At 42.0% G+C, this 25,325-nt stretch overlaps 1 protein-coding gene and 1 long non-coding RNA gene across 3 annotated transcripts in view; one reads left to right on the top strand and one right to left on the bottom strand.

The window, feature by feature from the left end:
* Positions 1–4,462: 4,462 nt before the first annotated feature.
* TMOD2 (tropomodulin 2) overlaps positions 4,463–25,325 on the bottom strand; it is a 51,896-nt gene continuing 31,033 nt past the window's right edge. The window contains exons 8-10 of one of the 2 annotated variants that reach the window (XM_053928332.1): positions 20,819–20,962; positions 13,796–13,940; positions 4,463–11,872 (exon numbers count right to left, since the gene is read on the bottom strand). In XM_053928332.1, the coding sequence (XP_053784307.1) occupies positions 11,838–11,872; positions 13,796–13,940; positions 20,819–20,962 (324 nt within the window). In that variant the 3' untranslated portion in view covers positions 4,463–11,837. Of the gene's footprint in view, positions 11,873–13,795; positions 13,941–14,388; positions 15,088–20,818; positions 20,963–25,325 lie in introns of those variants that run through there. The other variant, XM_053928333.1, reaches the window with a different exon arrangement.
* Positions 10,717–25,280, top strand: LOC128781362 (uncharacterized). Its single transcript, XR_008427325.1, has 3 exons — positions 10,717–10,791; positions 19,479–19,632; positions 25,052–25,280. It is a non-coding gene; the product is annotated as an uncharacterized lncRNA (long non-coding RNA).

Genomic DNA, 25,325 nt, shown 5'->3' with positions numbered 1-25,325 from the left:
ATTATTAGCTTACAATTAGAGAAACACAATTCTTGTAGAGGAAAATAAAAGGCAAAACCTGAACACTATATTTACATAAAGAAGTGAAAAGCTAAATTCACTAAATGTCTGTGGTAGATTGAAATGTTCTTCCAAATATTTGCTGCCCTCTGAGGAAGAGATAGCCCCTCGCACTGCCATGTGACCCGCAGTGCCTCTTATCTGGTAATGGGGTTTTCCTTCTCTCTTCAAACAAATGTGAATCTTGCTTAGGGCAATGAAATGTTGAGTGGAAGTGACAATATGACAGCTCTGAGTAGAGGCTCTTTTTTTTTTTTAAGATTTTATTATATATTTATTTTTTAGAGAGGGGAAGGGAGGGAGAAAAAGAAGGAGGGAAGAGTCAATGTGTGGTTGCCTCTTGACCACCCCCTACTGGGGGCCTGGGCCACAACCCAGGCATGTGCCCTGACTGGGAATTGAACCAGCAACCCTTTGGCTTTCAGGCCAGCACTCAATCCACTGAGCCACACCAGCCAGGGCTGAATAGAAGCTTTTAAGAGTCATTGTGTTCCTCACTTATCTGCCTCCCTCCACCAAGAGAATGGCACATCCTAAACACAGGATGGTCCTTCCTGGGTCTCAGAATGAGACTTCACATGCATCAGAGACTCAGCCAAACACGGAGGCTAACATGCAATGTGAGCAAGAAGTAAACTGAAGTTTAGGTTTGTTTTGACTATATAGACTGACCTAGCAGGAGCTGAACACTGCACGGGCTTACTCAGTGAAAGGTGATCCTCTGAAATAGAAACGGTGTGGCACCACTCCCCATGCATTCAATACCACTTCAAGTAAAGGAAAACAGTTTAAATTCAACATATGAAAGAGAACAAATCTGAGACTGTTAGGTAAAATATTTGAGGAAGGGACAGAGTAAAGTCCTGTTAGTTTTCAGAGTTGGGTTACAATGGAAGTGATTGATGAAACAACACTGCAATTCTACTCAATGTATTACAAGCCCTAATTAGTGTTACCTTTAAACTTGCAGCTAGAGGAACTCATAAAGCAATGTCACACTGAATCATCATATGCAAATTAATGCCTGAAGCAACTTTGTTATCAAAAGGTTCCTTTAGGAAACAGTTTCCTTGATACACTTAAGTATTTTTTAGAAATACATTTTATGGGAGAGCTGAGAAAAACTAAAGATATAAACTTGAAACTAAGAGGTAAGGATTTTGTTCTGGAAGATTGGTTAGTTAGAGCAGTGGGAGGTAGGAATCAGGAGACAAATACCATGGCTGGGACATACAATTATACACAAGAGAATTTGAAGAAACTCTGGCTTGAAATATCTTTCCCCATCACCCCCCGCCTGTGCCCATTAGAAGCCTCGTGTTCACTGTCCATCTCAAATGCCTATTTCCCAAACTTCCCTAGTGCCATGGGGGGGGGGATTAATTTTGACATGCCTCATATTTTCACACCCGGTTACACCTCCACTGGAGGTGCGCTACATACACATTTCAGCCAAATTCCAAAGGGCTGAGAATTTACATTTTCAGCTGAAGCCAAGTTACTGACAAATATCACTATTAAATAATAAACTTCTAGGATAGACAAATAAACCTAAAGTATTATCTCAACATTTAAATTATTATTTTAATATCCTTATTTAAAACGTTTGTGTTAAAATTACAAAGCCTAACATTGTATACTAACAATATATATAATATTCACAAGTATAGAAATGATAATTTCCCAGCTCTGTCAGCTGTTCGACTCTCCTAGGGTCTCGACAGAGGCAGACTTCAGCTGAGGAGAGTGGATGCACGAGATCTGCGTCCCAAATGGAATTAGTAAGAATGAAATTCTGGCTTTACATTGTAAATGCTGGGCGCCCCAAACATTTCCACAAAGAACGGAGCTATGATGTAATCTCTGTTTATTCTTCTTTGTATTATTAAGTTTTGTAAATATTTATTGGCTAAAAACTCTAATGGTCTCCCTAAGTTACCTACCTAATACAGTCTCTGTATTTATAGTAACTGTCAGCCTATTTCCCTGTTTATCTACTTGAAAGTTCTTAATAATTTTTGTTTTCAATTGATTTTGAATATCAACCTTTAACAATTAGCAATTATTATAGCATTTTATTTATTCAATAATTACTATACATTTATACTTTCTATAATTTTAACAATTAAATGAGATTTTTTACTCAGGTTACATCTAGAACGTCTGCCTGTATCTGAATATAAATATTGGTATAATAATAACATGTAAGAATAATCTTTATACCTAAACATGCCAAAGTTTAAGGATGGTGGAAATAATATTGAAGCAGGCATCCCAAAAGCAAGGCCCAAAGCCCAGGCCAAAGAGCCAAGAAAGACTCTTTCTCCAGTGTTGCCTCAGACAGAGTTAGCTTTCAGGCCGGCACGTTCTACTGCTCATTCACAGTTAGCTTTCAGTCAGCACCAAAGTCTTCATCCACACAGATGATAGTTGTCATTTTTTTCCCATTCTATCTTTTATAGTTGATTTTTCTGAATTAAAAGTAGACAACTGTATTGTTACCTGTATTAAATTTTTATCTGAGTAGACACAGGATTATACTTTGGCCTGTCCAGATATTTTAAGCCCGACAGAGTATTCCTTGTCCCTTCCAATGCGCACCAGCTAGAGACCCACTTGGTATTTTATCAATATCACATCCAAATTACTGGTAAACTGTTGCAAAAAACATGTCACAGAAAGAGCCCTACAGTGGCTACTAAGCCCTTCTGGTTGAAATTCTTCCATTCATGAGCACTTTCTTGTGGTCACAAGTCCAAAAAGACTTTAAACTAGTCATTTAACTATTTAGCTGCACTGTTGCAGCCCACACTGCTCAAGGATGTTTTGGGACTGTTAGATGTTTTGCTAAAATCCAAATACATTTGTTCTTTTGACCAGATTCTCATGATCTCCTATTACTTATTCTAAGTGGATCTGTGCTGCCTCTTGGAGATAACTGCTTCACTTCTAAGCGCTTATAAACCACTAAAGTGGGTGATACGCTTTTCTGAAATTTTGCTCGGGATTGATAAATTCAGTGGTCTAGGATTTAAAGACACGCTCTAACACACAAACCTTTGGAGCCGTGCACAGGCCTGATTTTCCTACATCATTAGGTTGGTTGGGCCTGAAGCACAGCCCAACCTAATTCAAGCACACGTACATCTAGTTCCTGCCGAGGTCCTGTGACATGTGGGATGCTTGCTAGAGGCTGTGAGCATGTTCCCTGAGCAGGAAGTGGGTTGGTAGCTGGGGCAGAGAGGGTGTGGGGCACCATTTCACACAGCACAGAAAAAGCCTCAATGATCAAACTCAGAGAGGAGTGGTCCGTAGCAGAGTCAAGTCCAACCCACAGCAGGCCCGTGCCAGACTTCCAAATCCAAAGGAGGCCACCCAGAAAGCAGAGCAAGTACAAACAAGTTGAAACATCAGGGAAGCCATCAGGAGCAGAGCTGAATGAGAGGGTGGGTCAGGAGTAACTCCCGAGTCAGCTCTGTCTTGCTTCTAGTCAATACGTGGGGTGACAGAGGAGGGCCTGTCTGCCCGAAGGAAATGTTAAATTTAGTAAGAGTCAGTCCTGCTTAAATGCCTAACATTGTCAGCATAAAAAGGAGAACTCTGTTGGCATTAAAATCCATGCATATTTATTTAGGTTAGAATTTAGGATAGTAATACCCAAGTGCCTTCTGTACGACAAGCATTCTTCTATATTAATCCTCGTAACAGTGCTACTGTGCAGTATGACTATGGTTCCTATTTTACAGATGAAGAAACTGAGGCTATGTAATTTGCAGAAATTCACACAATTAACAGGTGAGATTTAAACTAGGCAAGTGTGATCCCAAAGTTGGTACCTATGATTCCTATTCATTACAGCCCCATAGAATGAAATTCTTTTCATAAAATAATTACTATACTTCCTTGTCCATGGTAAGGTGTGAAGCAGTAAATGAAAATGAGAATAGGCCTTATATGCTCCTTCTTGGACCTTGTCATCAGTTTCAGTGACAAAGAGTTAAGCAGAGTTCAGCAGGAGGGCAGAAAAAGTAGGTTTTCTTAATTTTCCAGGGCAAACCTTTATAATGCACCTTTATGATTTTTATCCCGGGAGAGCTTATAAACAAGTAAATCCAAAGTTAATATAAAAAATTCAAGGTGAAACACAACCCATATGGGTTATCTGTATTCTTGCTCCCATTTATTCTGATAAATTTTAGAAGTTTATCTAAATGTGTGCATTTTTGTTATAATAATGAGTTCTCACTTCTCCCTCTGGCTACTTCCGGTTGTCTGTCTCCTCCTTATCTTCACAGTAAGGGGACTTTGTAGTTCTTTCTGCAAACAGAGTCATCTAACATGGTGCCAATAACTTATTTTTAAAGAGACAATGTGCCTAAAAATTAACTAGATTAAATCAGTCTTTACTTTCATTTTAAAAGGGAAGTTTATTCATTCCTAATGTTCCGTACACATCTGCACTTGGAAATTTCATTTCAGACACAAATGAATAGATTATATCTTCCAAAGCAAAAAGATCCCGATTAACTAAAACAGTACACATTTACTTTAGCATGAAGCCTGGCTGGGTAATTCCACAGGGTCAAACATTGCACTCACTCGTGTCAGCTGGGATCAGGGTAAAGGTATTTCACGCATCATACATTTTGCTTTAGCACACATTTAATTCCCTAACACTGTTCAATTTCACATTTAAAAAGCAAATTAGTCATTAATTCCTTAACAAATATAATAAATGTCTACCTTTGATTGAAAAGTTTCAAATGAAATAATGAAACCATAGATTTTCCAATAACTGCTTAGCCAAATAAGTGTCGCCAATATAGGTTTAGCCAGATTACAAAATAATACAGGTACACATAAATCACACATTACAGCATCTTAACTGGAAAAATATTACAGAATGATAGCATGCGAGTATTTTACATTTTTAAATGCAATGAAGAATGCTTATTTGTTTCCCTTGAATAGATGGAACAGAATTAAGATAAAGGCTTAATTAAAATATAAATATTCCATGTGGAGTTGTATTTTTTGGGGAAAAAAACAAAGTGGCAGAGATAAAAATTTTAGGTCAGAACAATTTCTTAACTAAAGATTGTCACTGGCAACGTTTGCTATTAAAATAAAATTTCTTAAAATGCACATTTTCTTCCATCTCATTTCATCATATGGCCAATTCCCGTCTATCCACATTTAGATCCTCCATGGGGAATTTTTAATACTGGGCCAGCCTCTCTCAACTGCACATGTACTTCTGATTGGCTTCTCTGTTACCCAATCAATATGCTCTCAGAAACACAGACACACACACACACACACACACACTTTAAATAAAAACCTATGAAAAACATGGTGTTTACTGTGCTCAGTTTCCTTCTCTGCATTTCCCCCTTTCCACCACCAACCCTGAGGAGAAAAAATTAGGTATTTTAAAATATCTTTTCAGAAAAGGCTGTTCCTCGAGAACTATGCTGAAGACAGTAAAAACGGCTGAAGACAAACAGACAACTAACTGTCTGGGAAGGTCAGACCCGTTCCTCTGAACAAAGCCTTCTGAAGAGAGACGAAACTGCAAAGGAAACATCTTAGAACCACAGGATTGTAATGTTCAGGAGCTGGGGGGGCCTAGGAGAGCACCTACTCCTCTCCATTCTCTGGATGAAACGAAGACAAGATAGATGGAAGTCTTGCCCAAAGCCACACACAGCTGATAGCCAAATCAGTATTGTTTTCCAAAAACACCACATGGTGGCAAATGGAGCATGTTTTGGGGTTTTTTTTGGGGTTTTTTTTGGAGCTGGAGGACAATTGAATTCAAGCAACATTTATTAAGCACCTATTGTGTACAAGGCACCTTACTAGAGTCTACTGAAGGTACAAAGTTTGATGAGATAGTCATTGCCTCCAAGTGCTTATGAAAAGTCCCACGAGGCTATGCTTCAAGCTCTTTCTCCGCAGTAGATAATACTGGGCAGGGCTAAGGTTGCTGGTGATCACAAGGCAGCTGCTGCCCAGGAGAGCTGATATCACAAGTGAGCCCTGAGGACAGTCTTTTCTCCTAGCCTTCTGTCACATCTCGGGTCATAGCCTGTCTCATCCTGAGAGGTGACAGAGCTGACGGGAGGGCAGCAGTGCCTAGACCCTCTCCTCAAATCAGTCTCCTTCCCCCAGGTGTCCAGCCTTAGGCTCTCGGCAAGGGCCCTGACCCATGTCCCAAAGAACTGCCAGAGTGACTCAGGAAAATGCCTGACTACACACGTCACTGGGATGTAACACCCACTGCCCCCACCAACCACCTGTCCCGTGTCTATGTGAAAAATGAAGTAATTCCAGTCCCCTCCATCATACTCATGCTTCTAGTCACCATACTCAAAAAATGTGGAAGACGTAATTGTTGGTCAGAAGAAAATAAAACAGATTCAAGAGGCAGTGGAAATGTTAGTGAAGAGATGATAAAAATGATCTTCCACTTTTGTATAGTCCTTTCCAGTATAGTATTTTCCATCTTACTATGTTCTCACCACAACTCTGTGAGGTAGTCAGTGAAGATATTATTCCCATTATAACAGCTGAAGAAGCTTAGACTTGAGAGGCTAAGTGGCTTGCCTCAAAGTCGCCCAGCTAAGGAAGTGTGGAGCCAAGTGTCCAGGTTTCTTGACTCCAAATCCAGTGCTCTTCCCCCTGTATAGTCTGTAATTGGCAGGCAATTAAATGAATTGCCCATGATCATATACCTGCTAAGTGTTGGTGACTTAGTGTTGGATGAGGAGTCATTCTCTAATCTGTTATTATGGTGCTCCTCCACCATACCAACTAAGGAAGCCAGTGTGCTCAGAACGACTTCCATGGACAATACCAGAGAAATGTCTGTCTAGTCTCCTTCACCTTCTCCCAAATCAATGATGTATCACAGATTGGGAGAACCTCTGGTACACTTCCAGTCTTTCTACAGCTGTACCCAGAGGCAGTTTCCCAATTTAGACACTGGAACTCCATCCCCATTCACCTACTGAATATTCAATCACTGATGTTATCAGCTCTTGGGACAAGAGGTAAACTGAGCAGAGCTTATTTCTGCCATTACGCAAATTAAAACCTTTAATTTCCACCTTCCTTCTCCACCTCACACAGCCTCTCCACTTTACCCAACTCCTGAACCACAAAACGAAATCCAATCTAATCCAGAGTTGATAGCAAGAAACAATGAATCCATCCTGGGTTCTGCGTACTTTTCTCTCTCTAGTTTGTTGCGGTGGGGGGGCGGGGGGGCTGGGCTGGTTATGTGCTTTTCATCCAGAGGGCTCAGCCTGATGTTTCCATCATTCTCATACTTTCTCTTTGCATGTGTCTCAGTCCTTTAGTTTTGAAGATGGTACAGTATGTGATGGGGAGACTTGAAATAAGGAGCAACAAGGGAAAACTGCTACTGGAAGGCAGAGCTAAAACATTTCATCTTAGTTCTCTGCTCATTAAAATGAAAGTAGCTATTACTGCATCATTAGTGTACGAGAGGAAGGAAGCTTCAGGATCGTGACTTAAAACCCGATTCCAGAAACAATTCCACTGAGTACAGGTAACACACCACAGAACCTAGTATTCACATCTTACTGCCCTGGCCCGTCTTTGCTGATGCTATAAATACTTACACTAGAGATGGTGTCCACTTTGCAAAAAGGCACTCTACCCTCAAAGCCCAAGAAACACATATCAAATTATATCAGTCCAGAATTTTGTACTTCCTCTGTCTCCTTCACAGTGCCTAGGAGAGGGCTAAGTACACCACGCTCATGAAAAAGGGAAATATCTGCTCTCTTTTGTGAATTTAAAGGGCCACCTTACATTTACAGCATGCTGATGCTTGCGTAACACCAGGTTTCAAGTGTGAGGTACACAGAGCACACTGGTTTCCCCAGTGCTGGTGCCCTGCCAGGGACCACATTTCTGTCTGGAAGGGAAGCTGCTGTTGTTTTTACCAGGTGTGCCAGCCTTCCCTTAGGGAAATCGTTTTGAGGAACACAGGCATTTAGGATTTCTGAATTTTGAGATGGAGGTGGGCTTTCACTGTACAATGACCTGTGCGCTCGCAGATGGGCGAGCTGCTTGTGCCCCTCCAGGTTAGTGACTCTCTGCCTGACCGAGGCCTGTAGCCACACTGAGAGGGGTATAAGGGAAGCAGGACTGGGAGACAGCCTCTCCCTTCAATCAGTTGTCCAGGTTTAGCCAAATAGCTTCTTCCAGTATTGGGTGATCTTTATGTACAAAGTATTTACGTACGTTCATGTAGTATACCCTAACACAGATGGAAGGAAGGGGCTGGATTACGTTGATGAAGATGAAAAAGCTCCTACTTTTACACTTTAGGCATATGGAGAGATTTGGGGCTGAAACAATGAAATGATTTCAAGGTTTCTAATACTTATTCCCAAAGGTTATTGTCCATACATGCTGCAAAATTTGGTGGTTGGTGACCTAAAGTCCAGGGAGTGACTTCACATTACCTGGGCCTGCAGAAACTCTAAAAATGACAAGGGACGTGGAGCTGGGGAGAGAGCACCCCATTCAATCAGATGTCCAGATGTAGCCAAATACCTAGTTAGATATCAGATATTTGGCGATACACACACACTACATTTATTTACATTACGCCCTACCAAGATGAAAGGGGTTTAATTGTGCTGCTGACGATGCATTGGCTTCCATCACCCACTTCCATCAGACGGGGAGATGCACTGCTCGACTAATGACATGACCTCCAGACTTCCGGAATTCGTCTCCTAAAAGCCATCTTTCAGGAGTCATGTGATACGAGCCTGCAGGTCCAGGTGAGTGATTATGACCTGAACGTGGGCCTGTACAGGTCTACAAGAGGGAAGGAGGTGGCCTGAGGAGAGATTATCTCCCTTCAATCAGATGTCCAGATGTCGCCAAATATCTCAACATAGTATTTGGCAAAACACATACATATAAAAGTATCGTATGTACATTATGCACCGCCATGATCGTGGAGGAGCTTCTACCTGCACACTTTGGGCAGATGGAGAGATGAAGTCCTAGGCTAATTAAATGATGTATAGGCTCCCAAAAATGTAAGTTTATTTTCTAATAGTTATCTTTAACATAAAGATACTCATGTGAATACTCATGAAAATGTCACCTTTCAAACTACTTTTAAAATGCAGGTAATACTAAGATAAAAGAATTAGGAATAAATATTTGATTTCATAGACTCTATTACACGTGACCCAACTATTTTACAAGCTGAAAGAGTGCTAAATTTTGATAATACCCCATTACCTTGCTTTAATACTATCAACAACCGCAGCACAGTTACAATCAAATTCTGATTTTTTTTTTTCTTGCTTCCTGCCAGCGTTTGTCAGAAACTGCTTTAGCCCCCAGTCTATAGCACCTGGGGGCGGCAGAAGACACTCTGTAGAATCCCAGATTTCTGAGGGGTAAAGGTAAGAAAGAGAGTGAATGAGAAAGGAAAGGAAAAAGCCTTACTTGAAGGGGCATGCCAGGGACTCAGCACTTAAATACATCTGCAATGAATCTAAAATGATGGGAAAAAGACACAGAAGAGAAATGTTTTTCCCTTTGGCAACATGGTAACCAAAACTTATGTATACCAAAAAAAATTGTATACATTGCTGATGAATGTTCATAAACCAGCAACCTAGTGGAGAAAAGCCCTGATTATAGTATTTGGTAATTTCCTCGGTAGAAATACTCCCACCGTAGCCAATTCCAAACCACCACCAAGAAGTACCGAACTTGCGGTTGGAAGAGGTGTGGACAGTGTACCGTTGCGCAGTGTGTCAGCCACACAGACACAACAGGTGCAAACAGTTTTAGGAGCCTAGAAAACAGTTCAATTTTTGAGTACTACTTTTGTTTTTAATATAGCATATTTAGTTGTAAGTATATGCCATTTAATTTTTATAATGGCTGTGTTTAACAATCAGTTTGCAAAATTCTTGAAATTTTAATCATCAGTAAGCCTGTATAAGTTGGCTCCCACCTTCCACACCTAAGTGATTAGGAGGGAAGGTAAAAAATCAGACTGAAAACCATTAAATAATATGTACTGTATTTTTTTTATAGGTAGGGAGACATAAAAAACGTTTTAGGGTTCTAAAAATGTCAACATGTTCTGCTCATTAGTCCCTCAAAAAAATAAAAAGTAAAACATTCTCAAGAAAATGAGATGTTTCAAAGGATTTTAGAGCTACAGATGTGAGTACTTGAAACACAGGTAAAAGTCTAATTTTAGAAAGGCTGTCTATCCTAAACGGTTTCCATGTGCTTTACAAACTAACTAGAATAATATGTGAATTGTTTTACGTTAATGGTTGGCCTGCTCTCAAGCAACTCGGGAACACTCAATTATTAAACAGATCCTGGACTGGACCCACCTTCTGCCAGAATCAGCACCTCTCTAGCTCCAGGTGTCGCCAGCACAAGGGATGCCAACTTTGCCAAGGCTCAAATTACAGAGGAGAGAAAAAAGAGAAGGAGCTGAAAGGACCAGAGGAGAGCAGGGATTAAGCTACTTGTCAGAGCGCCACCAATTACAGCCTTGGGCACCAAGTTAGCAAAAACCTGTTTCCTTAGTGCAGGTTGCGAGCTGCGCTTCTGGGTTAGAAGATTAATGCTTACTGCTCACTATCATGCAAGCACCTCAGTTGTGCTTTCCCGGCTCTCGTTCCTGAGATGACAAACACCTGGGTAAGTGACAATTCACGTTTTCTCCTGACTTTGCAATGTCTGGATGGATCGTGTCACATAGACAAAAATCTGTATAATTAACTTGGACGTTCACATTTCATTCTGTGATCTTGCTACACTAAAGAAAAAGCCATAAGTGCTTCTAAAATGTGCCAAAATAATGCAGTCATGTGTATCAGACAACTTTGATTAAGGCGCAATCATTATTGGTTTATTTGGGCGTGTACTGTTTTAAAAGTCTCCCTCTTACTAAGATTTAAAAATAGCCATCATGTCTGGAAAACTTTAAAACAGCTTTGTGAAAAGTCATCCACCAGGGAGTCAAGTAAAAGATGGAATTTATGGTGAATAATCAGTAAAGGTAGATGTAGCAGTTCATTTTGCTGCCTGTGAGTCTGGCTGGAAGCTGTATTTGTGGGCTAATAATCATTTCTTTACTTATTTACTAAGGCTGTGTAAAAGTATCACACTGTGTCTTGTTTTTATGAAGATGACACCATTGATTTCTGATCAGCAGGCACATGTGCATTTAGTGACATTTCTGGAACTAAGAGACTTTGTGCTCAGTTGGGTCACATTTTCTCATCCAGTGAGATTGGCAATGGTAATTCCTTCTGTGGCCAGCAGAATACTTCTGACGTACTGAGCCTAACTCAAAGCCATGCATGTAAACAGAGACAGGCCTCTCTCACAATCACAATTATATAGTCAACTCCTTTCAGTGGCTAAAAAAAAGTCTACGTAACGACGTAAGACAAGCCAACATCAAAGTGGTGAAATCATTTCCGACTGTTGTCGTCCGCTACAGATTCGCACCTGTCCACTGGTGCAAGTTGCCAGAGGTGCCCATGAGCAAATAAAACAACTGTATATATTTAAAAATCCAAGATAAATAAGGAGTGCTAAAAAAGAATAACAATTAAATTATTAGTTGTGTGGTTAACGAAAATGAACAACCTTTGATAAAACAGTCCCAGTGGGAAGGAGAAGAGTTTTTGTTCGTTTTTAAATGGCTGCCGTGGTGAATCTTTACCTCTCGTAGAAATTTACCTTCGGTCTCCTTCAACTCGCTTTTTACGAACTAGGTAAAAAAGAAATAAAGGTTAAAAAGACAGAGTAGAGGAATACTCCTTAAATTTCAGAGAAGCAACATTAATCACAGAGAATAACAATCCCACACACTTGGAGATACAGTTATCTTAAATTTCAGTATTCAACTATCTACTGGGTTACTCTGTCATTCCCCATAATGAGATCATTAATAACGAGATCATTATTGGGGATGACAGAGTAATCCAGTGTCCTGTGAGATGTGCACTGCCATAAACCTATGTCTGACAGTTCACAGTCCGGAGGTGAGCACTTTCCCATTTCTATAGAGAAGGCCCAGGACAGCTCCACAAGGTAGTGAACTTCTAAGTAACTTCTGGGTCACAGCCCATATCCTCAGCTTCTCTGCAACCCAGTCACCAGTTGGCTCTACCTAATGCATCAGGATGACACATCCACAGTCTATTAACTCTGATTATAGCTTGAAGACCAAGAGGGTCTGCTATTGGAAGATCAAAATTTCAAGCCTGTTTAAAATAAAACCTCCTAAGAATCAACCTCCAAGGGAGGGATGATTCAGATGGCAAGCAAACTGAGATTAGAAGTTGCCTAGCTGCCCATTCCCAGTATCTGCAAGCCAGTTCTTCCCCCTTTCACTTCTCTGTCTGCAGGTTCTTCTAGTGGGTAGGAGGACGGCTTCTTGAACTTGGCAAAAATGGTGCCCTGGCTGTGGTCCTGCCCCATCTCCCCTCTTTAAATGGCCCAGCCTACTGCTGCCGAGGCTGCAGAAAATCCAACCAAAGGTGTAGCCCACAGCTACTGCTCCTGGGCTCAGGATGGCCTCCCTGATTACTTCAAATGTCTTGTGCGGTGTGCCTGTCTTCCTTTGGTCTCCATGTTGTTCAGCTGTGGGCCCCCTCTGCTTTTCCTAGATGCCTTCCAACTGTTGCCTCCACCCTTCCCCAAAGATCTGTTTGCTGGGATGCTGCTTCCTCAGCCTCTGCACCCTGAAGGCAAGAACTGCCACATGCCTGGCTGGCCACTAGATACCACACACTGCACCTTGGCTGGGCCTCAGGGTCTTGGCTAAGCACGTGTGGGCAGGGAACTGGACACTCTGCCCCCTTCTATCTTAAGCTTCTGTCTCGTCCAGTATCTGAATCCTCCCCATGGCCAGCACTGTGCTTGGTGGAACAGTGTGCCCAGTTCCCCTGTCTAAGCTCTGGCATTCTGACCCTGAACCTCAAACAGGGGACTGAAGCCTGCTATGGCTGACTGCTTGCCAAGTGGACTGTCTGCACCCGGATGTCCTTTTACCATGCTGCTTCAGGTGGCTGGGATGTCCCCAGATCAAGCCTTTCCAATCTGTCCCATTCTTCTGTACTGTGGTTGACTAGGACATGCCCCACCTCATTCTAACAGAAGAAATGCCACAGATTCTCAGCAAAGAGTGGACAGCAGGAAAGATTAAGGAAAGGCTAACTAAAAAGCTACCTCTGAGTTTATCATTGTTCCATTAATTCATTCCACGTGTAAATTGCCGAAGTATCAGACATAACTATATTTAAACCCAAGCACAGGGCCCCGTCAGGACTCAAACCTAAGTGACCTGGGAATTTCCGTGTCCCTGTGTCCATCCACCTTCGGGTGTGGATAACAACACAGGGCGATTACATGTAATAAGTAAGTAAATGAGAAGCAAATACATAAAGGAAACCAAGCAAAAATCACAGGCTATCTGGGAAACAGAACAAACCATTCTCGAGAGAACCCTACAGTAAAACTTAAACACTGTACTGATGAGGAGGGTCCCCATGACCATGGAATAGCGTGCTTTTGATGAAGGGCTGGCACTAAAGGCCTGTGGAATGGAAAGGTGTTACATGTGAAGTGGAGAAATGAATGATTATCACGCTTTTCTAACAGCTAACAGCACGTATTATGGCTGCATTACCCAGGTCATTATTCTTTGTGATGGCAGCTGCCACCCTCGTTCGTGGTCCTTGCTTGGTAAACTGATATCCAAATTTGAGGATCCTTGAATTCTCCTCGAGCATCTGGGCAATTTCCATCTCTACGGCTGTTCCCAACTGCTGTCTCTGGTCGCAGGTGCAGACACATAGGTGGCATGACAAGAAGAAAGAGGAAAGAGTTACTTGTGTGGGAAAGATTCATGGCTACTTGTTGGACAAAAAAGCAAAGAGGCAAAAATCTCCAACTGAATGAGCAAAGTAGCTTGAGATATTTTCTCCTCCGTACTCCTTTGCTCCTTGCCGAGAAGCAAAACCCAACAGACAGATAGTCAAATCTACCGGCGTGCTAACCTGAGAAGACTAAGCCAATAATTTAGGAAGGAAAAGATGACACCAGATGTAAAATTACAGCAAAACTACTATCTGGTGTGTGTAATTTACCCCCAGTATCTGTAGTTTAAACAGGTGTTTTTAGATAGTGAAACTGTCTTACAGCCATCAGTACGATTAGTGAGTTTTCTATTCTGGGATCCATGTCCAGAAATAATTAAAGAACATCAATCAATGTGCCATTCTCTCTCAGGAGAGTCTTACTCAGAGACTCTCGAGGCTTTACTGTGGTCTGAACCCTAGCCAGGTGAGTTCTCAAACACCAAAGGGGTTCCTGGGCTACAGCAAGGTCCCCAAGTTTCTTATGTTTCTGAAAAGAGGGATTTGTCTTGTCTTTTAAGGTGAGACACAGAATAATACCAACATTAAAAGTAGATTTTTTAAAATGGTGACATGTAAAGATAAGAACTTAAAATTAAATGTAAAAAGGGACACAGTATATTTTTTCATGACATATACATTAAATATTTTTAAGTAAAAATACAGGCTTGTTTAGAAAAAATCAAAGGAAGTGTATAAACTATAAAAGCTCCCTTCCCCTAATATTCCCATTCCCCACAGAGAAAGCCAGTTTAGCACATAGTATGTAGTCTTTTAAACAGTTTCTATGCATTCACATGTCTATGTAATCTCATGTATGTCTACGCTTTTCCCACAGAAATGGATTCTACTAGCATATTGTTCTGAAGCAGGTTTTTAATTTTAAATTAGTCCCACCTTTTCATGTTGGTAAATGTACGTTTACCTCACCCAACAGCACAGCATTCCATTATAGCAATGAAGCGTAATTTACGTAGCCGGGTCCTAATGACTGCCTGGCACGCTGCGTTCCATTTCTGCCTTGCAGACGATGCTGCAGGGGTCTTCGCTTCTGCCAGCGCGCCTGGAAGGCAAATTGCAGCTGGGTCCCAAAGTAAGCATGTTTTAATTTTAGATATATTACTAATTTACCCTCAAAGGACAATTTTTATTCCTGCTAATAGTGTTTGAGAGTTACTGTTTCCCCTACCCTAACCAACATGGCATATCACCAATCTTTTCGCCTTTGTCAATACAGTAGGGGCAACTTATATGTCACTTGTATACATTTAATCACTTTAATTTGCTTCTCTCTAATTATGAATAAGAACAATTAGTTTTCTCATGCATTTGTGTTTCTTTTTTTTTGGAAACTACTAGTATCTGTCATTTGCCCATTTTTCTCCCAGGTTCCAGTTCCTGGGTATTTTTTATTGACTTGCAAATTTCTCATATATTAGGAAATTAGCCCTTTGTCAGATTTCCTGAAAATACTTTGCTCAGTTTGTCTTTCTTTTTGAGTGCTATAAAGGCGTTTATATGATCATATGGTCAAATTTATCAACCTATATTTTATGTCATGTTTAAAAGTCTCTATTGATATTTTTTCCACTGGTTTTATGATTTTGCATATTGTAATAGTTAAATCTTGATTTCATCTGAGATGAATTTTAGTGTAAGAATTAAAATAGAACACAAACTTTATTTTGTTCCAAAATGCTAGCAAATTTCCCCACCACCTTTTAATTAATTTTTTCCCTCCATCCTTTGAAATAACACTTCACTACAAGATTCTCAGGCATACTTGAGTGTTTCTGGACTCTATTACTCTGCCAGTCTACACTTGTGCCAGTATCATGCAATTGGGTTGCTTTCTAATGTATTTCAAAATATACATACCTTTTAAATTTGGAAAATTTAAGTATGGAGTAAATAAAGGAGAAAAATTTATGGAGAAAGTTTTTTGTCCTAGGCAAGTTCTAGGGCTTAACTCTTTACTCTTCATCTTTCTTTTCATCCAACAACCTGCCAAATGAGTCTCTTACCAAAATATTCACAGAATGTGGTACTTCCAATAAGGCAACAGTTTTTGGAATGCACAGGGGAGAGATGAGCATTCTAAGCCATGCGGGTCTATGGGAGGGAGAAGCAGCAAAAAAGTAAGAGATACTGACCTCACAGATGCATGAGCACCTTTAAGTCATGACACACTTTCAAACAATGGGACTGAATTAAGGACCGAGACCCAAGCTAAGGTTGGCACTGCCAGAGTTACAGCTATGGCCCCGGACTGGGCAAAGGGGTTCTACCCACTGGCAGCAGGAGTTCATGGCGCACTGACTGAGAGGGAAGACATAATGGTCTCTTTACTTCCCCTCACAAATCTCAAGCTTTTGGAGTCCTGCACCTGGGTAACTTGGAGGATGGCGTGCTGATGGTGATATAAATGAGTTGAAGAAAATTATATCGGGAGAGGGGCATATAATAGAAAGGGATAAAGTAATATAACACAGGGCATCTTTCTTTCTCAGCCTGAATCTTTTTTTCTTTTTTTGATTTGAGGTCCTTTGCATTGTATAAACAGGGCAACAAAGGGGCACCACAAGTTCTTATAATTGGGATAGTATGGTTCTCTTTTTTAAGCCACCAATACAAAGAAAAGAGAAACAGAAGCTTATGCATACATTTCTTAAGATAACTTTCTGTTTTTTCCTTAAGTAATCTCTTTTGCCTACTCAAATTTATTTAGTCATGAATATGCATCACCACTTGTTCTTCTCACAGGGCGCCCCGTTAAGTCATTATATGTTTTTACCTGGAGCCCATGCAGGGGCAGGTTCTCAGCAGGCCTTCATTCTGGTGCAGGTGCCTACTACAGTGATACCAAATGGGTCTCAGCTGCTGACCCTGCCTGAGGAAACTGTCTTAGAGATTAGTTTATTTCAAACCCTTCATTAGACACATGAGGAAACTGAGATTTACTTCTAACACTCTATAAGTCAGTGAACAAAATTGTGGGTGGGAATCAAGTATTGACTCTGAATTTCCTCATCTGTAGAAGAAAGCAAGGAACTTTCCAGATCTAGAACTTCATTCTCTTTCTCATTATAAGTACAGAGATGTCATTTCAGAGGCATACTGGGGGATTAGGACTTCCAGTCAAGATGGCGGCATAGGCAGACATGGCTTGCCTCTTCACACAACCACATCAAAATTATAACTAAAATACAGGACAACCATCACTCAGAACTGTCAGAAATCGAGTTGAATGGAAGTTTGACAATGACGGCATTAAAGAAACCACATCCATCCAGACTGGTAGGAGGGGTGCAGATGTGGAACAGTATGGTGCCCCACCCAAGTGAGGTAGATAAAAATTCAGGAGGGATATCTTGGGAGTAAGGAGTCCCAGCTCCAAACCAGGACCCCCATCCCAGGGTTCCAGGGAGAGGACGATAAGTCCCCACAACTTCTGGCTGCAAAACCCAGCAGGGATTGAGTGGGTGGAAGAAATTTCTGGAGCCCCAAGCAGTTCCTCTTAAAGAACCCACACAGACTCATCCCCTCTGAGCTCCAGCACCTGGGTAGCAGCTTGAAGGGCACCAGTGGTATATAGGGAGAAAATGAAGTGTCTGGCATCAAGGTGAGCAGGGGCCATTGTCTCTTTTCTAACCCCTCTCCGCACTGAGCCAGCACACTTGTGCTGTACCTAAGATTCAATCAACCTGGCTAACACTGTCTGACCTGCCTTGAAGATCCCCAGAAACTCCATCCCACCAAACGTACAGGCCCACCCAAGCTGCTTTTACATAAGAATGGCTGGTCTTGGCTCCTGCTTCACAACTTCCTAAATCCTCTCTGACAAGCAGCATTGGCCTCAGTGAGCCTCAGGCCCAGCACTAGTAGCAGCCAGCTTAGATGCACAGCTTGGCTTTGCCTGGGAATCTGCAAGCCCAGCACAAGTAGCAGCCATCTCAGATTGCTTTATAGCTCAGGCAGTGTGGCCCAGGCAAAATACAGGTGGGGGCTGACCTTGGCCTGCACCACCTGGGAAACCTCAGGGCCAGCTCACCCAGCAGACAGCTACAGACAACATCAGAGAACCACCACCTTGCCCCTGCACAGATGAGCATCTGCAGAGGGCAGTGGTTGGTGGTAGTGGTCACAGCCAATCCTTGCAGTTGACTGGCCTGGGTAAAGCCCTCCCATTGATCTGCCAACAGCAACCAAGGCTCAACTACAAGAGGAGGGCGTACTCAGCCCACACAAAGGGCACACCTCATGTACCCAGCTGGGGTAATAGGGGAGGCTGTGCCACTGGACCCTACAGGACACCTACTACATTAGGTCACACCACCAAGACACGGAGTCAAAGCAGCTCTACCTAATACATAGAAACAAACACAGGGAGGTTGCCAAAATGAGAAGACAAAGAAACATGGCCAAAATGAAAGAATAGATCAATACTCCAGAAAAGGAGCTAAACAAAATGGAGATAAGCAATCTATCAGATGCAGAGTTAAAAACACTGGTTATAAGGATGCTCAAGGAACAAATGAAGCAAACAAGAAAAACAGAGTTAGAATCATGGCTACAGAGAGTGTTTTAATTATTGCCAGATTGAAGGGGGTGTGGGGATGGGTATGCAGGAAGAGGTGTGGGAGAATATGTTGGGGAGAAGAGGTGAGGGGATTAAGAAGTACAAATAGGTAGTTATAGAATAGCCGTGGGGATATAAAGTACAGTGTAGGAAATGGAGCAGCCAAAGAACTTATACACGAGACTCATGGACATGAACAATGGTGGGTGTACTGCCTGAGGGAGTGGGGGAGAAGGGAGCAATGAAAAAATTAGGACAACTGTAGTAGCATAACCAATAAAATATAATTAAAAAAATAAAATTGAAAATCACATAAAGCCCTTCCTAGATAACTGAAGAGGCACGCCCAGGTTTATGCTTTAGAGGGGATTTAAGAGAGACTTTGTGCTTCAGGGTCTTCTTCACATGCATTTTAAAAAGCTGCTGTATTCTACATTTTTAGGATTCTAGCTCATTCACTAGGTATAAGGTTGTCAGACTTAGCAAACAAAAATACAGGACACCCATTTACATTTGAATTTTAATAAATTCTAAGTAATGTTTCAGTAGATGTATATCCCAAATATTTCATGGGACATACATATACTAAAAATTAATTGCTGCTTGCCTGGTTTCAAATTTTATCTGGCAACCCTAACTAGATAATATTTTACAAGGAACTAGGAACAGAGTATCTGGAACATTATTTCAGAGATAAGATTTCACTATGGCCTAAACCAACACAAAAAGTTAAATATACTTTGGAATAAAGTGTACACTTCTGTCTTAGATCTCCTGGGAATATTTACTAAGAGCCCTCAACTTCTTCCTGATCTTAATCTATTTGGTAAATATCCCTGAACCAACACTTGTTTCCTTTTCATATTTTTCTCTAGCTTGTTTTCCTGCTCTCCCACTCCTCGATGGCTCTTTCTTAATGTACTAGCAGCTGGACGCATACCAAGATACACAGCGTCAAACTTCCCCTGAATGTGTATGGTCAACTCCCTGTGCTCCCCTCCACACCTCTGCATTTGGAAAGCTGTTTTGGTGAGTCATCCCTGCTGGGGAGGGTGAGGAAGGCTGCCTGTCTTCTAGTGGGTTCTCCTGCTCCCCTGGCAACAAGCCTCAGGAGGAGGGCAGATACTGAACATTCCCCTTGTCCTGGTTAGCAAAAAGGGAGAGTAGAGCTGTCCACAGGACCTGTTTTGGGTCGCCAGGCAAAAGTTGTGGGTAGAACCCTCAGGCTTTATCAGATCTTGTAGGATCTAGACCAGGAAATTTCCCAGACATGAGGGGACACTCTCAACAGGCACTTTCCCCACTGTCCCTCCCACTAACCCACAGGAGAATGCTCACAGTACAAGTCTCCTTGCCGTCTCCTCTTTTTAGTTCCATTCCAGGGCCCTTTCTTCCTACTATACAGTGTGTAGATCCCTCAGATTCACCAATTCCCACTGCAGACACTTCCCTGCAGCCAAAGAGGCAGGGCACGGTGTCATGCTGAGAACTGAGGCTTGCTATCCAGGAGCGGGAGCCAGCTGAAGCCAGCAGAACAACTCCAGAGGCACTTCAGGCTGATGCTGGAAATGAGAGTTCTTCAGGGGACAGGAAGTGGTAGCTCCAGGGAAAAGCAGCATGCTTTGGCTGCCGATGGGAACCCGAGAAATGTAGCCACAGAGCTGAGACTGCGACTGCACTGTGAGCTAGGCCTGCTGCTATTCTGAGCCAGGCCATCTTCTAGAACCCGAATTCCCTTAAATGGGCTCTGTGGCCAGCACCACATTGCAAGAGCCTGGTGTGCTCTTTCTTTTAGCTCCGGCAACCTCCATCCAGGGACATGAATTCTGTCTCTGGGAGTGGCCACTCTGTTTTCTCCTTGCAGCCATAGTCCCAGGGACAGGCAGCAGCAAGGCTGGGACAGGAATGTGCTGATTCCTGCTAAGAGGCAACAGTGATGATGGCTGAACAAAGCAGCTGTCACACCTCTGCCCCCACCTCCTCTCTTTCTCCTCGAGGGCCTGACAGCCCAGGGCTGGGGGTTCACTGGATCTTTATGTCTCAGGCTGCCCAACTGTGCATTGCTTAATTGTTAACATGCTTTCCCCCACTTACCCCACAGACCACCAGCTGTTATAATTTATAGGAAAGCCAGAACATCAAATCAAGCGATGTAGCTTTGTCTCTTACCTCACTCCACGATGGCATTCCTTTCACATGTGCCCTGTGAGCTTACCTGGTTGTCAATCTTGATTTCCGTCAAGGTGTCATTTTCTCTTAATGCCTCCACCAGGGCCAGGATCCCAGTTCCGGTTATAAAATTGGATTCTATGTTTAGACTTTTCAAGGTCTTGTTTACTTTCAGCATATCTGCAAAAGCCTTATTATGCAAAATAATAATAACAATAATAATAATTAGGGTTGCTAAAGATTTATTTCCTAAACTTCCACCCCCAAATTCAATAAGTACTTTTTACAGCACTTAAAACCTTAGTTAAATCATTCTTGCACCTCCAAGTAACAAAGATAATAATTTACAATTCAAAAAATTGTTCAGCCCTGCAGCCCAGATTTATCAATTTCACATATCTGCAAAATTAAAAAAGAAAAAGAAAGATACTGACATAGAATTAACAACTTTGTTAAGTAAGGACATTTTTTAAAAAATCACTGGCATCTATTACCATGACCAAATTTTGTTTTGAGAAAAGGCATTTTAACATTAGGAAATATGTGCAAAACACATAATTTCAGAATAATTTTAGTTTGGCCTTACAGTATGAATAGATTTAAAAAAACTTTACCACTGGCTAGCATTTAGGCACTACTGATTTAGTCACATTATTTCAGGTCATCTGGAAATCAGAATTCCTCAAAGTCATCACTCAGCGTAGTGGCCCCCGGAGACGCCCAGGTCAAGGGCACAGATTGCGCACGTGCACCTCCTTGCTCCCCATTTTCCACTTCATGAGGAGCAGATATAATTTTTAAGCAACTGAAACTCTCACAGGGCAAGAAAACAAACAAACAAAAAAAGAGAGTCATTATCTCCAAGAATTGCTAAAAGACAGAAAAGAGACTCATGGAGAAATTAGCACAAAGCTGCCGAAGATGCCAGAGTAAGTTCTGACTGGGCCGTTTCATTCAAGAACAGACGGAACAAGTAGAGCAGGTGGAGAGCGCCTCATCCCTCCCTGCGGCTTCCCCTAAAAAGAGCACCTGCTGGCACATGTACTGCTGGAACATCTCCCAGGAAGAGCCACTAGTGGAAGTGCTAGGAGCATAGAGAAAGGCTGTGCGGACACTGGAGGCACCTCCAGATCATCCCCGGATACAGTGTGGATGAGAGGCAGCTATTGCCCAGGGATGAAATATTCTCGCAGAGTGAAGCCCTGCTAACTGCAGCAGTTGTGGGGACCGCGGGCTGCCCCCAGCTCCTCATATACTCACTACAGAGAAGGCTGCTGGTCAATTCACCTGCTTGCTTACAAAAGCACTCATCCATCCATCCTTCCATCAAAAAAAAAGACTATTTATTAATCTACTATGTTCCAGCAGCAAAGAAAACAAAAATTCCTATCCTAGGGAGCTGATATTTGAGCAGGAGGGCAGAATCAATGGTTAATTAATAAAATGTATAGCCTGTCCTGTGGTGAATGAGATCTACACAACTTGAGAGGAAATGATCCCGGTTTACACAAATCACACTTGCTCTCCATTCAGAAACGTGAACGGGCGACTCGTGATTGCTGGACATGTTAGGAAAGCCAACATCATGAATGAGAGAAGTGTTAAGAGATATTAACGTTAAGAAATGTTAAGAGAAGGTCAGCATTCATCCAATAGGAGTTTCACATGGACAACAACAAAAGAGACAAGAGAATGGAAGAAACTATAAAGTAATAGGGGAAAACTTCCCAGAGTTGAAGAAAGCTACAAGTCTCTATCTGAAAGAACCCACTGAGGCTCAGAAGAATGAATAAAAAAAGACTATAACTGGGGACACACAAGTGAAATTTCAGAACTCTAAGGGAAGAGAGTCCTAAACGTTTCTAGCAAGAAAAAATAAGTTACATGGAAAGAAGAATCAGATAAACATTAGTCACTCTATTTCCAGGCCCTGGGGAACCGAATACAGTCAGAACTCGGTACTCGTCAGCTTCAGACCCCATCAAACCCGGTACTCATTGCGTTTAGATGAGGAAAAAATGTTTCAGCACTCGGCACTCGATGGGGACTCCTTGCACTTGCTGAAACTTGCCCAGTCACGATGCTGCCTGCAAAAGAGAGTGCTTCGGCACTCCTTGCTTGCTCGCCACTCACAGATGTCAGCACTCATCACAAGCTCCGGAGCAAATTAACGACGAGTACCGAGGTGCCACTATATATAAATATAAATATAAGTCGGTTTATATTTATACTTAATGTGGTCTGATAATTGTACATGCTAGTGATAAGTTTTAAATTCTGGAGTCAATCTATATACATAACATAAATACAATGACAAAATGTATAACGCTCCAATGTGTGAAAATAATAGAATAACTAAAATTTGGTGACAGAAGAGGAAAGAGGGATGGAAGATAAAGTGAGTTCAGAAATGCCCTCATCTTTTCTAATGGAGGATCAAAAATTATTTAAGATGATAAATAAAAATAAAGATGTATGTACATTAGTTTTTCTACCCTGACTGCTTATTAGAATGACCTGGAAGCCTAACAAATATGCTAATGCTTGGGCCCCACCCCAGACGAATTAAATCAGAATCTGGTGGCCCGAATAGCTGCATTTTTGAAAAGCTTTCCAGGTGACTAACATTCAGCCAGGATTGACAGACACTTTAATTAAAGTCATAATGATGACAATTAGAAGAATGAAAAACAAACCGACAGTGATTGCTCTGGGGAATAGGACAAGGAACTTCTAAACTATTTAAGCTGTTTTTGTGGAGGAAAAAAGAAAGAAGAAGAAAGAGGAGAAAGAATCCAACTCGGGTTTCTCAGGCTCTGCACTACTGACATTTGAGGCAGGGAATTCTTTGTCGTGGGGTGTGGAAGGGTTAGCCAGCTTGGAGCCCTACTAAATGTCAATAGTACCCGCCCAGTAATGACAGCCAAAATACCTCCAGACACTGCCAAATGTCCCCTGGAGGGCAACACTGCCCTGAGTTGAGAACCACTGGACGAGAAGAATGACCCTGTGTTTTAGTCAAGCAGTTGCTTGAACTACAAAGAAGCTTCAAAGATTTGGACTGTCCTTACTGTATATACCATGTAAGTTAAAGTGCATTTCTTCAGCACTAGGTCATTAATTAGAATTCAATGTACACATTTTAATTAGAGCACCAGAAAGGAAGGCATCAGACCTTATGGACTCTTCAAGCTTTGGGGTTTACTTTCAGTATTAGAATAACAAAATGTCAGAGCAATTATGCCTTAAAAAAAAAAAAGCTGCAGGGCTTCCTGGCAAGCAGCCAGATCTTGCCAATTTCTTTTAAACTTGAGAAAACACTTTTCTCATACTGAACAAAACAGGGGAGACCCAGCCAAACATAACCCTGGGCTGTAGGCCCAAGTTCATTTCAGTTCAGCCAATATTTGAGCATCTATTACATATGCTGGGGATGATAACAACAGTAAAACAAAGACTAGATTTCTTAAATGTTATAGAAATAATTAGAGCAAAAGTACATTTTTAAAGACAAGGTTTTGAGGCAAGATAGTAAGAAGCTAGGAACATTCCTTGGCAAGGAAAATAGGGCAACTGAGACAGAAAGCTGAACAAAATGGCCCAGCAATTTACAGCCAGATACAGAAGGCCCCCTCCCTAGAGATAGCATCTAGGCCTCAGTTATATTTCAGCTGCAGGCCCAGAAAAGCAGCAAAACCAAGTGGACAATGACAGGACCAGCCGCAATGACTAACGACCCCCTGCCCTGGCACCTGGAAACTGATGAGTGTTCTACTGAAACCCTCCCCTGAGACTTCCCTTAGAATCCTCACCTGCAAGAGAGAAAAGCCTCAGGACAAAGGACCCAGAGTGTGCTCTCCCTCTGGGGAGCAGCCCATGCCATTCCCTCTCCCTTCTCCTTCTCCCTCTTCACCCCCCACAGGCGTGGCATCTCCTAAACCCTAAGGGATCCCAAGACTTGCAACCAGGGGAGCAATGGGCAGTTGGCAGCTCGTTCCACACTAATCCCCTGAACCTGTCCGCTAGGCCCCCTTTTCTCTGACCTCCCAGTGAGCTAAGGCAGCCCAGCCCAGGCTCTCCTGTTGCTTCTTCTACCCTATGTCCTCTCTTGTTTCACTGTCCCCAGCTTTAATAAACATACACTTATAGTCCCCTGCACTGGTGGTGTGAAATCTTTCCTACACGAAGTCAAGAACCCACACACTACGGGCTGGCCCTAGGCAGACCCGCTCAGGGCCAGGTCCCCTGTGCTGTAAGTTTTCCTTTCTGCACTTCACAGGGAGAATGCAGTTTTCTGCACAGTCTAACTAAACCTGTGCCATCCAAACGGTAGCCACTAGACACATGTGGCTATGGAGCCCTGGAAAAATGGTTGGTCTGAATTAAGACGGGTTGTAAATGTAAACCACACTCTGGATTTCAAAGATATATATATGGAAACAATAAGGTAAAATACTTCCTATTTTCAACTTACGTTCTGAAATGTTATTTTGAATATACTGGTTTAAATAAAACATACTATTAAAATTAAAATTAATTTCATCTATTGCTTT

This window comes from Desmodus rotundus, chromosome 7 (assembly GCF_022682495.2).
Source record: "Desmodus rotundus isolate HL8 chromosome 7, HLdesRot8A.1, whole genome shotgun sequence".
NCBI classification, from domain to species: Eukaryota; Metazoa; Chordata; class Mammalia; order Chiroptera; family Phyllostomidae; genus Desmodus; species Desmodus rotundus.
This window is presented reverse-complemented; position numbering and strand designations above follow the sequence as displayed.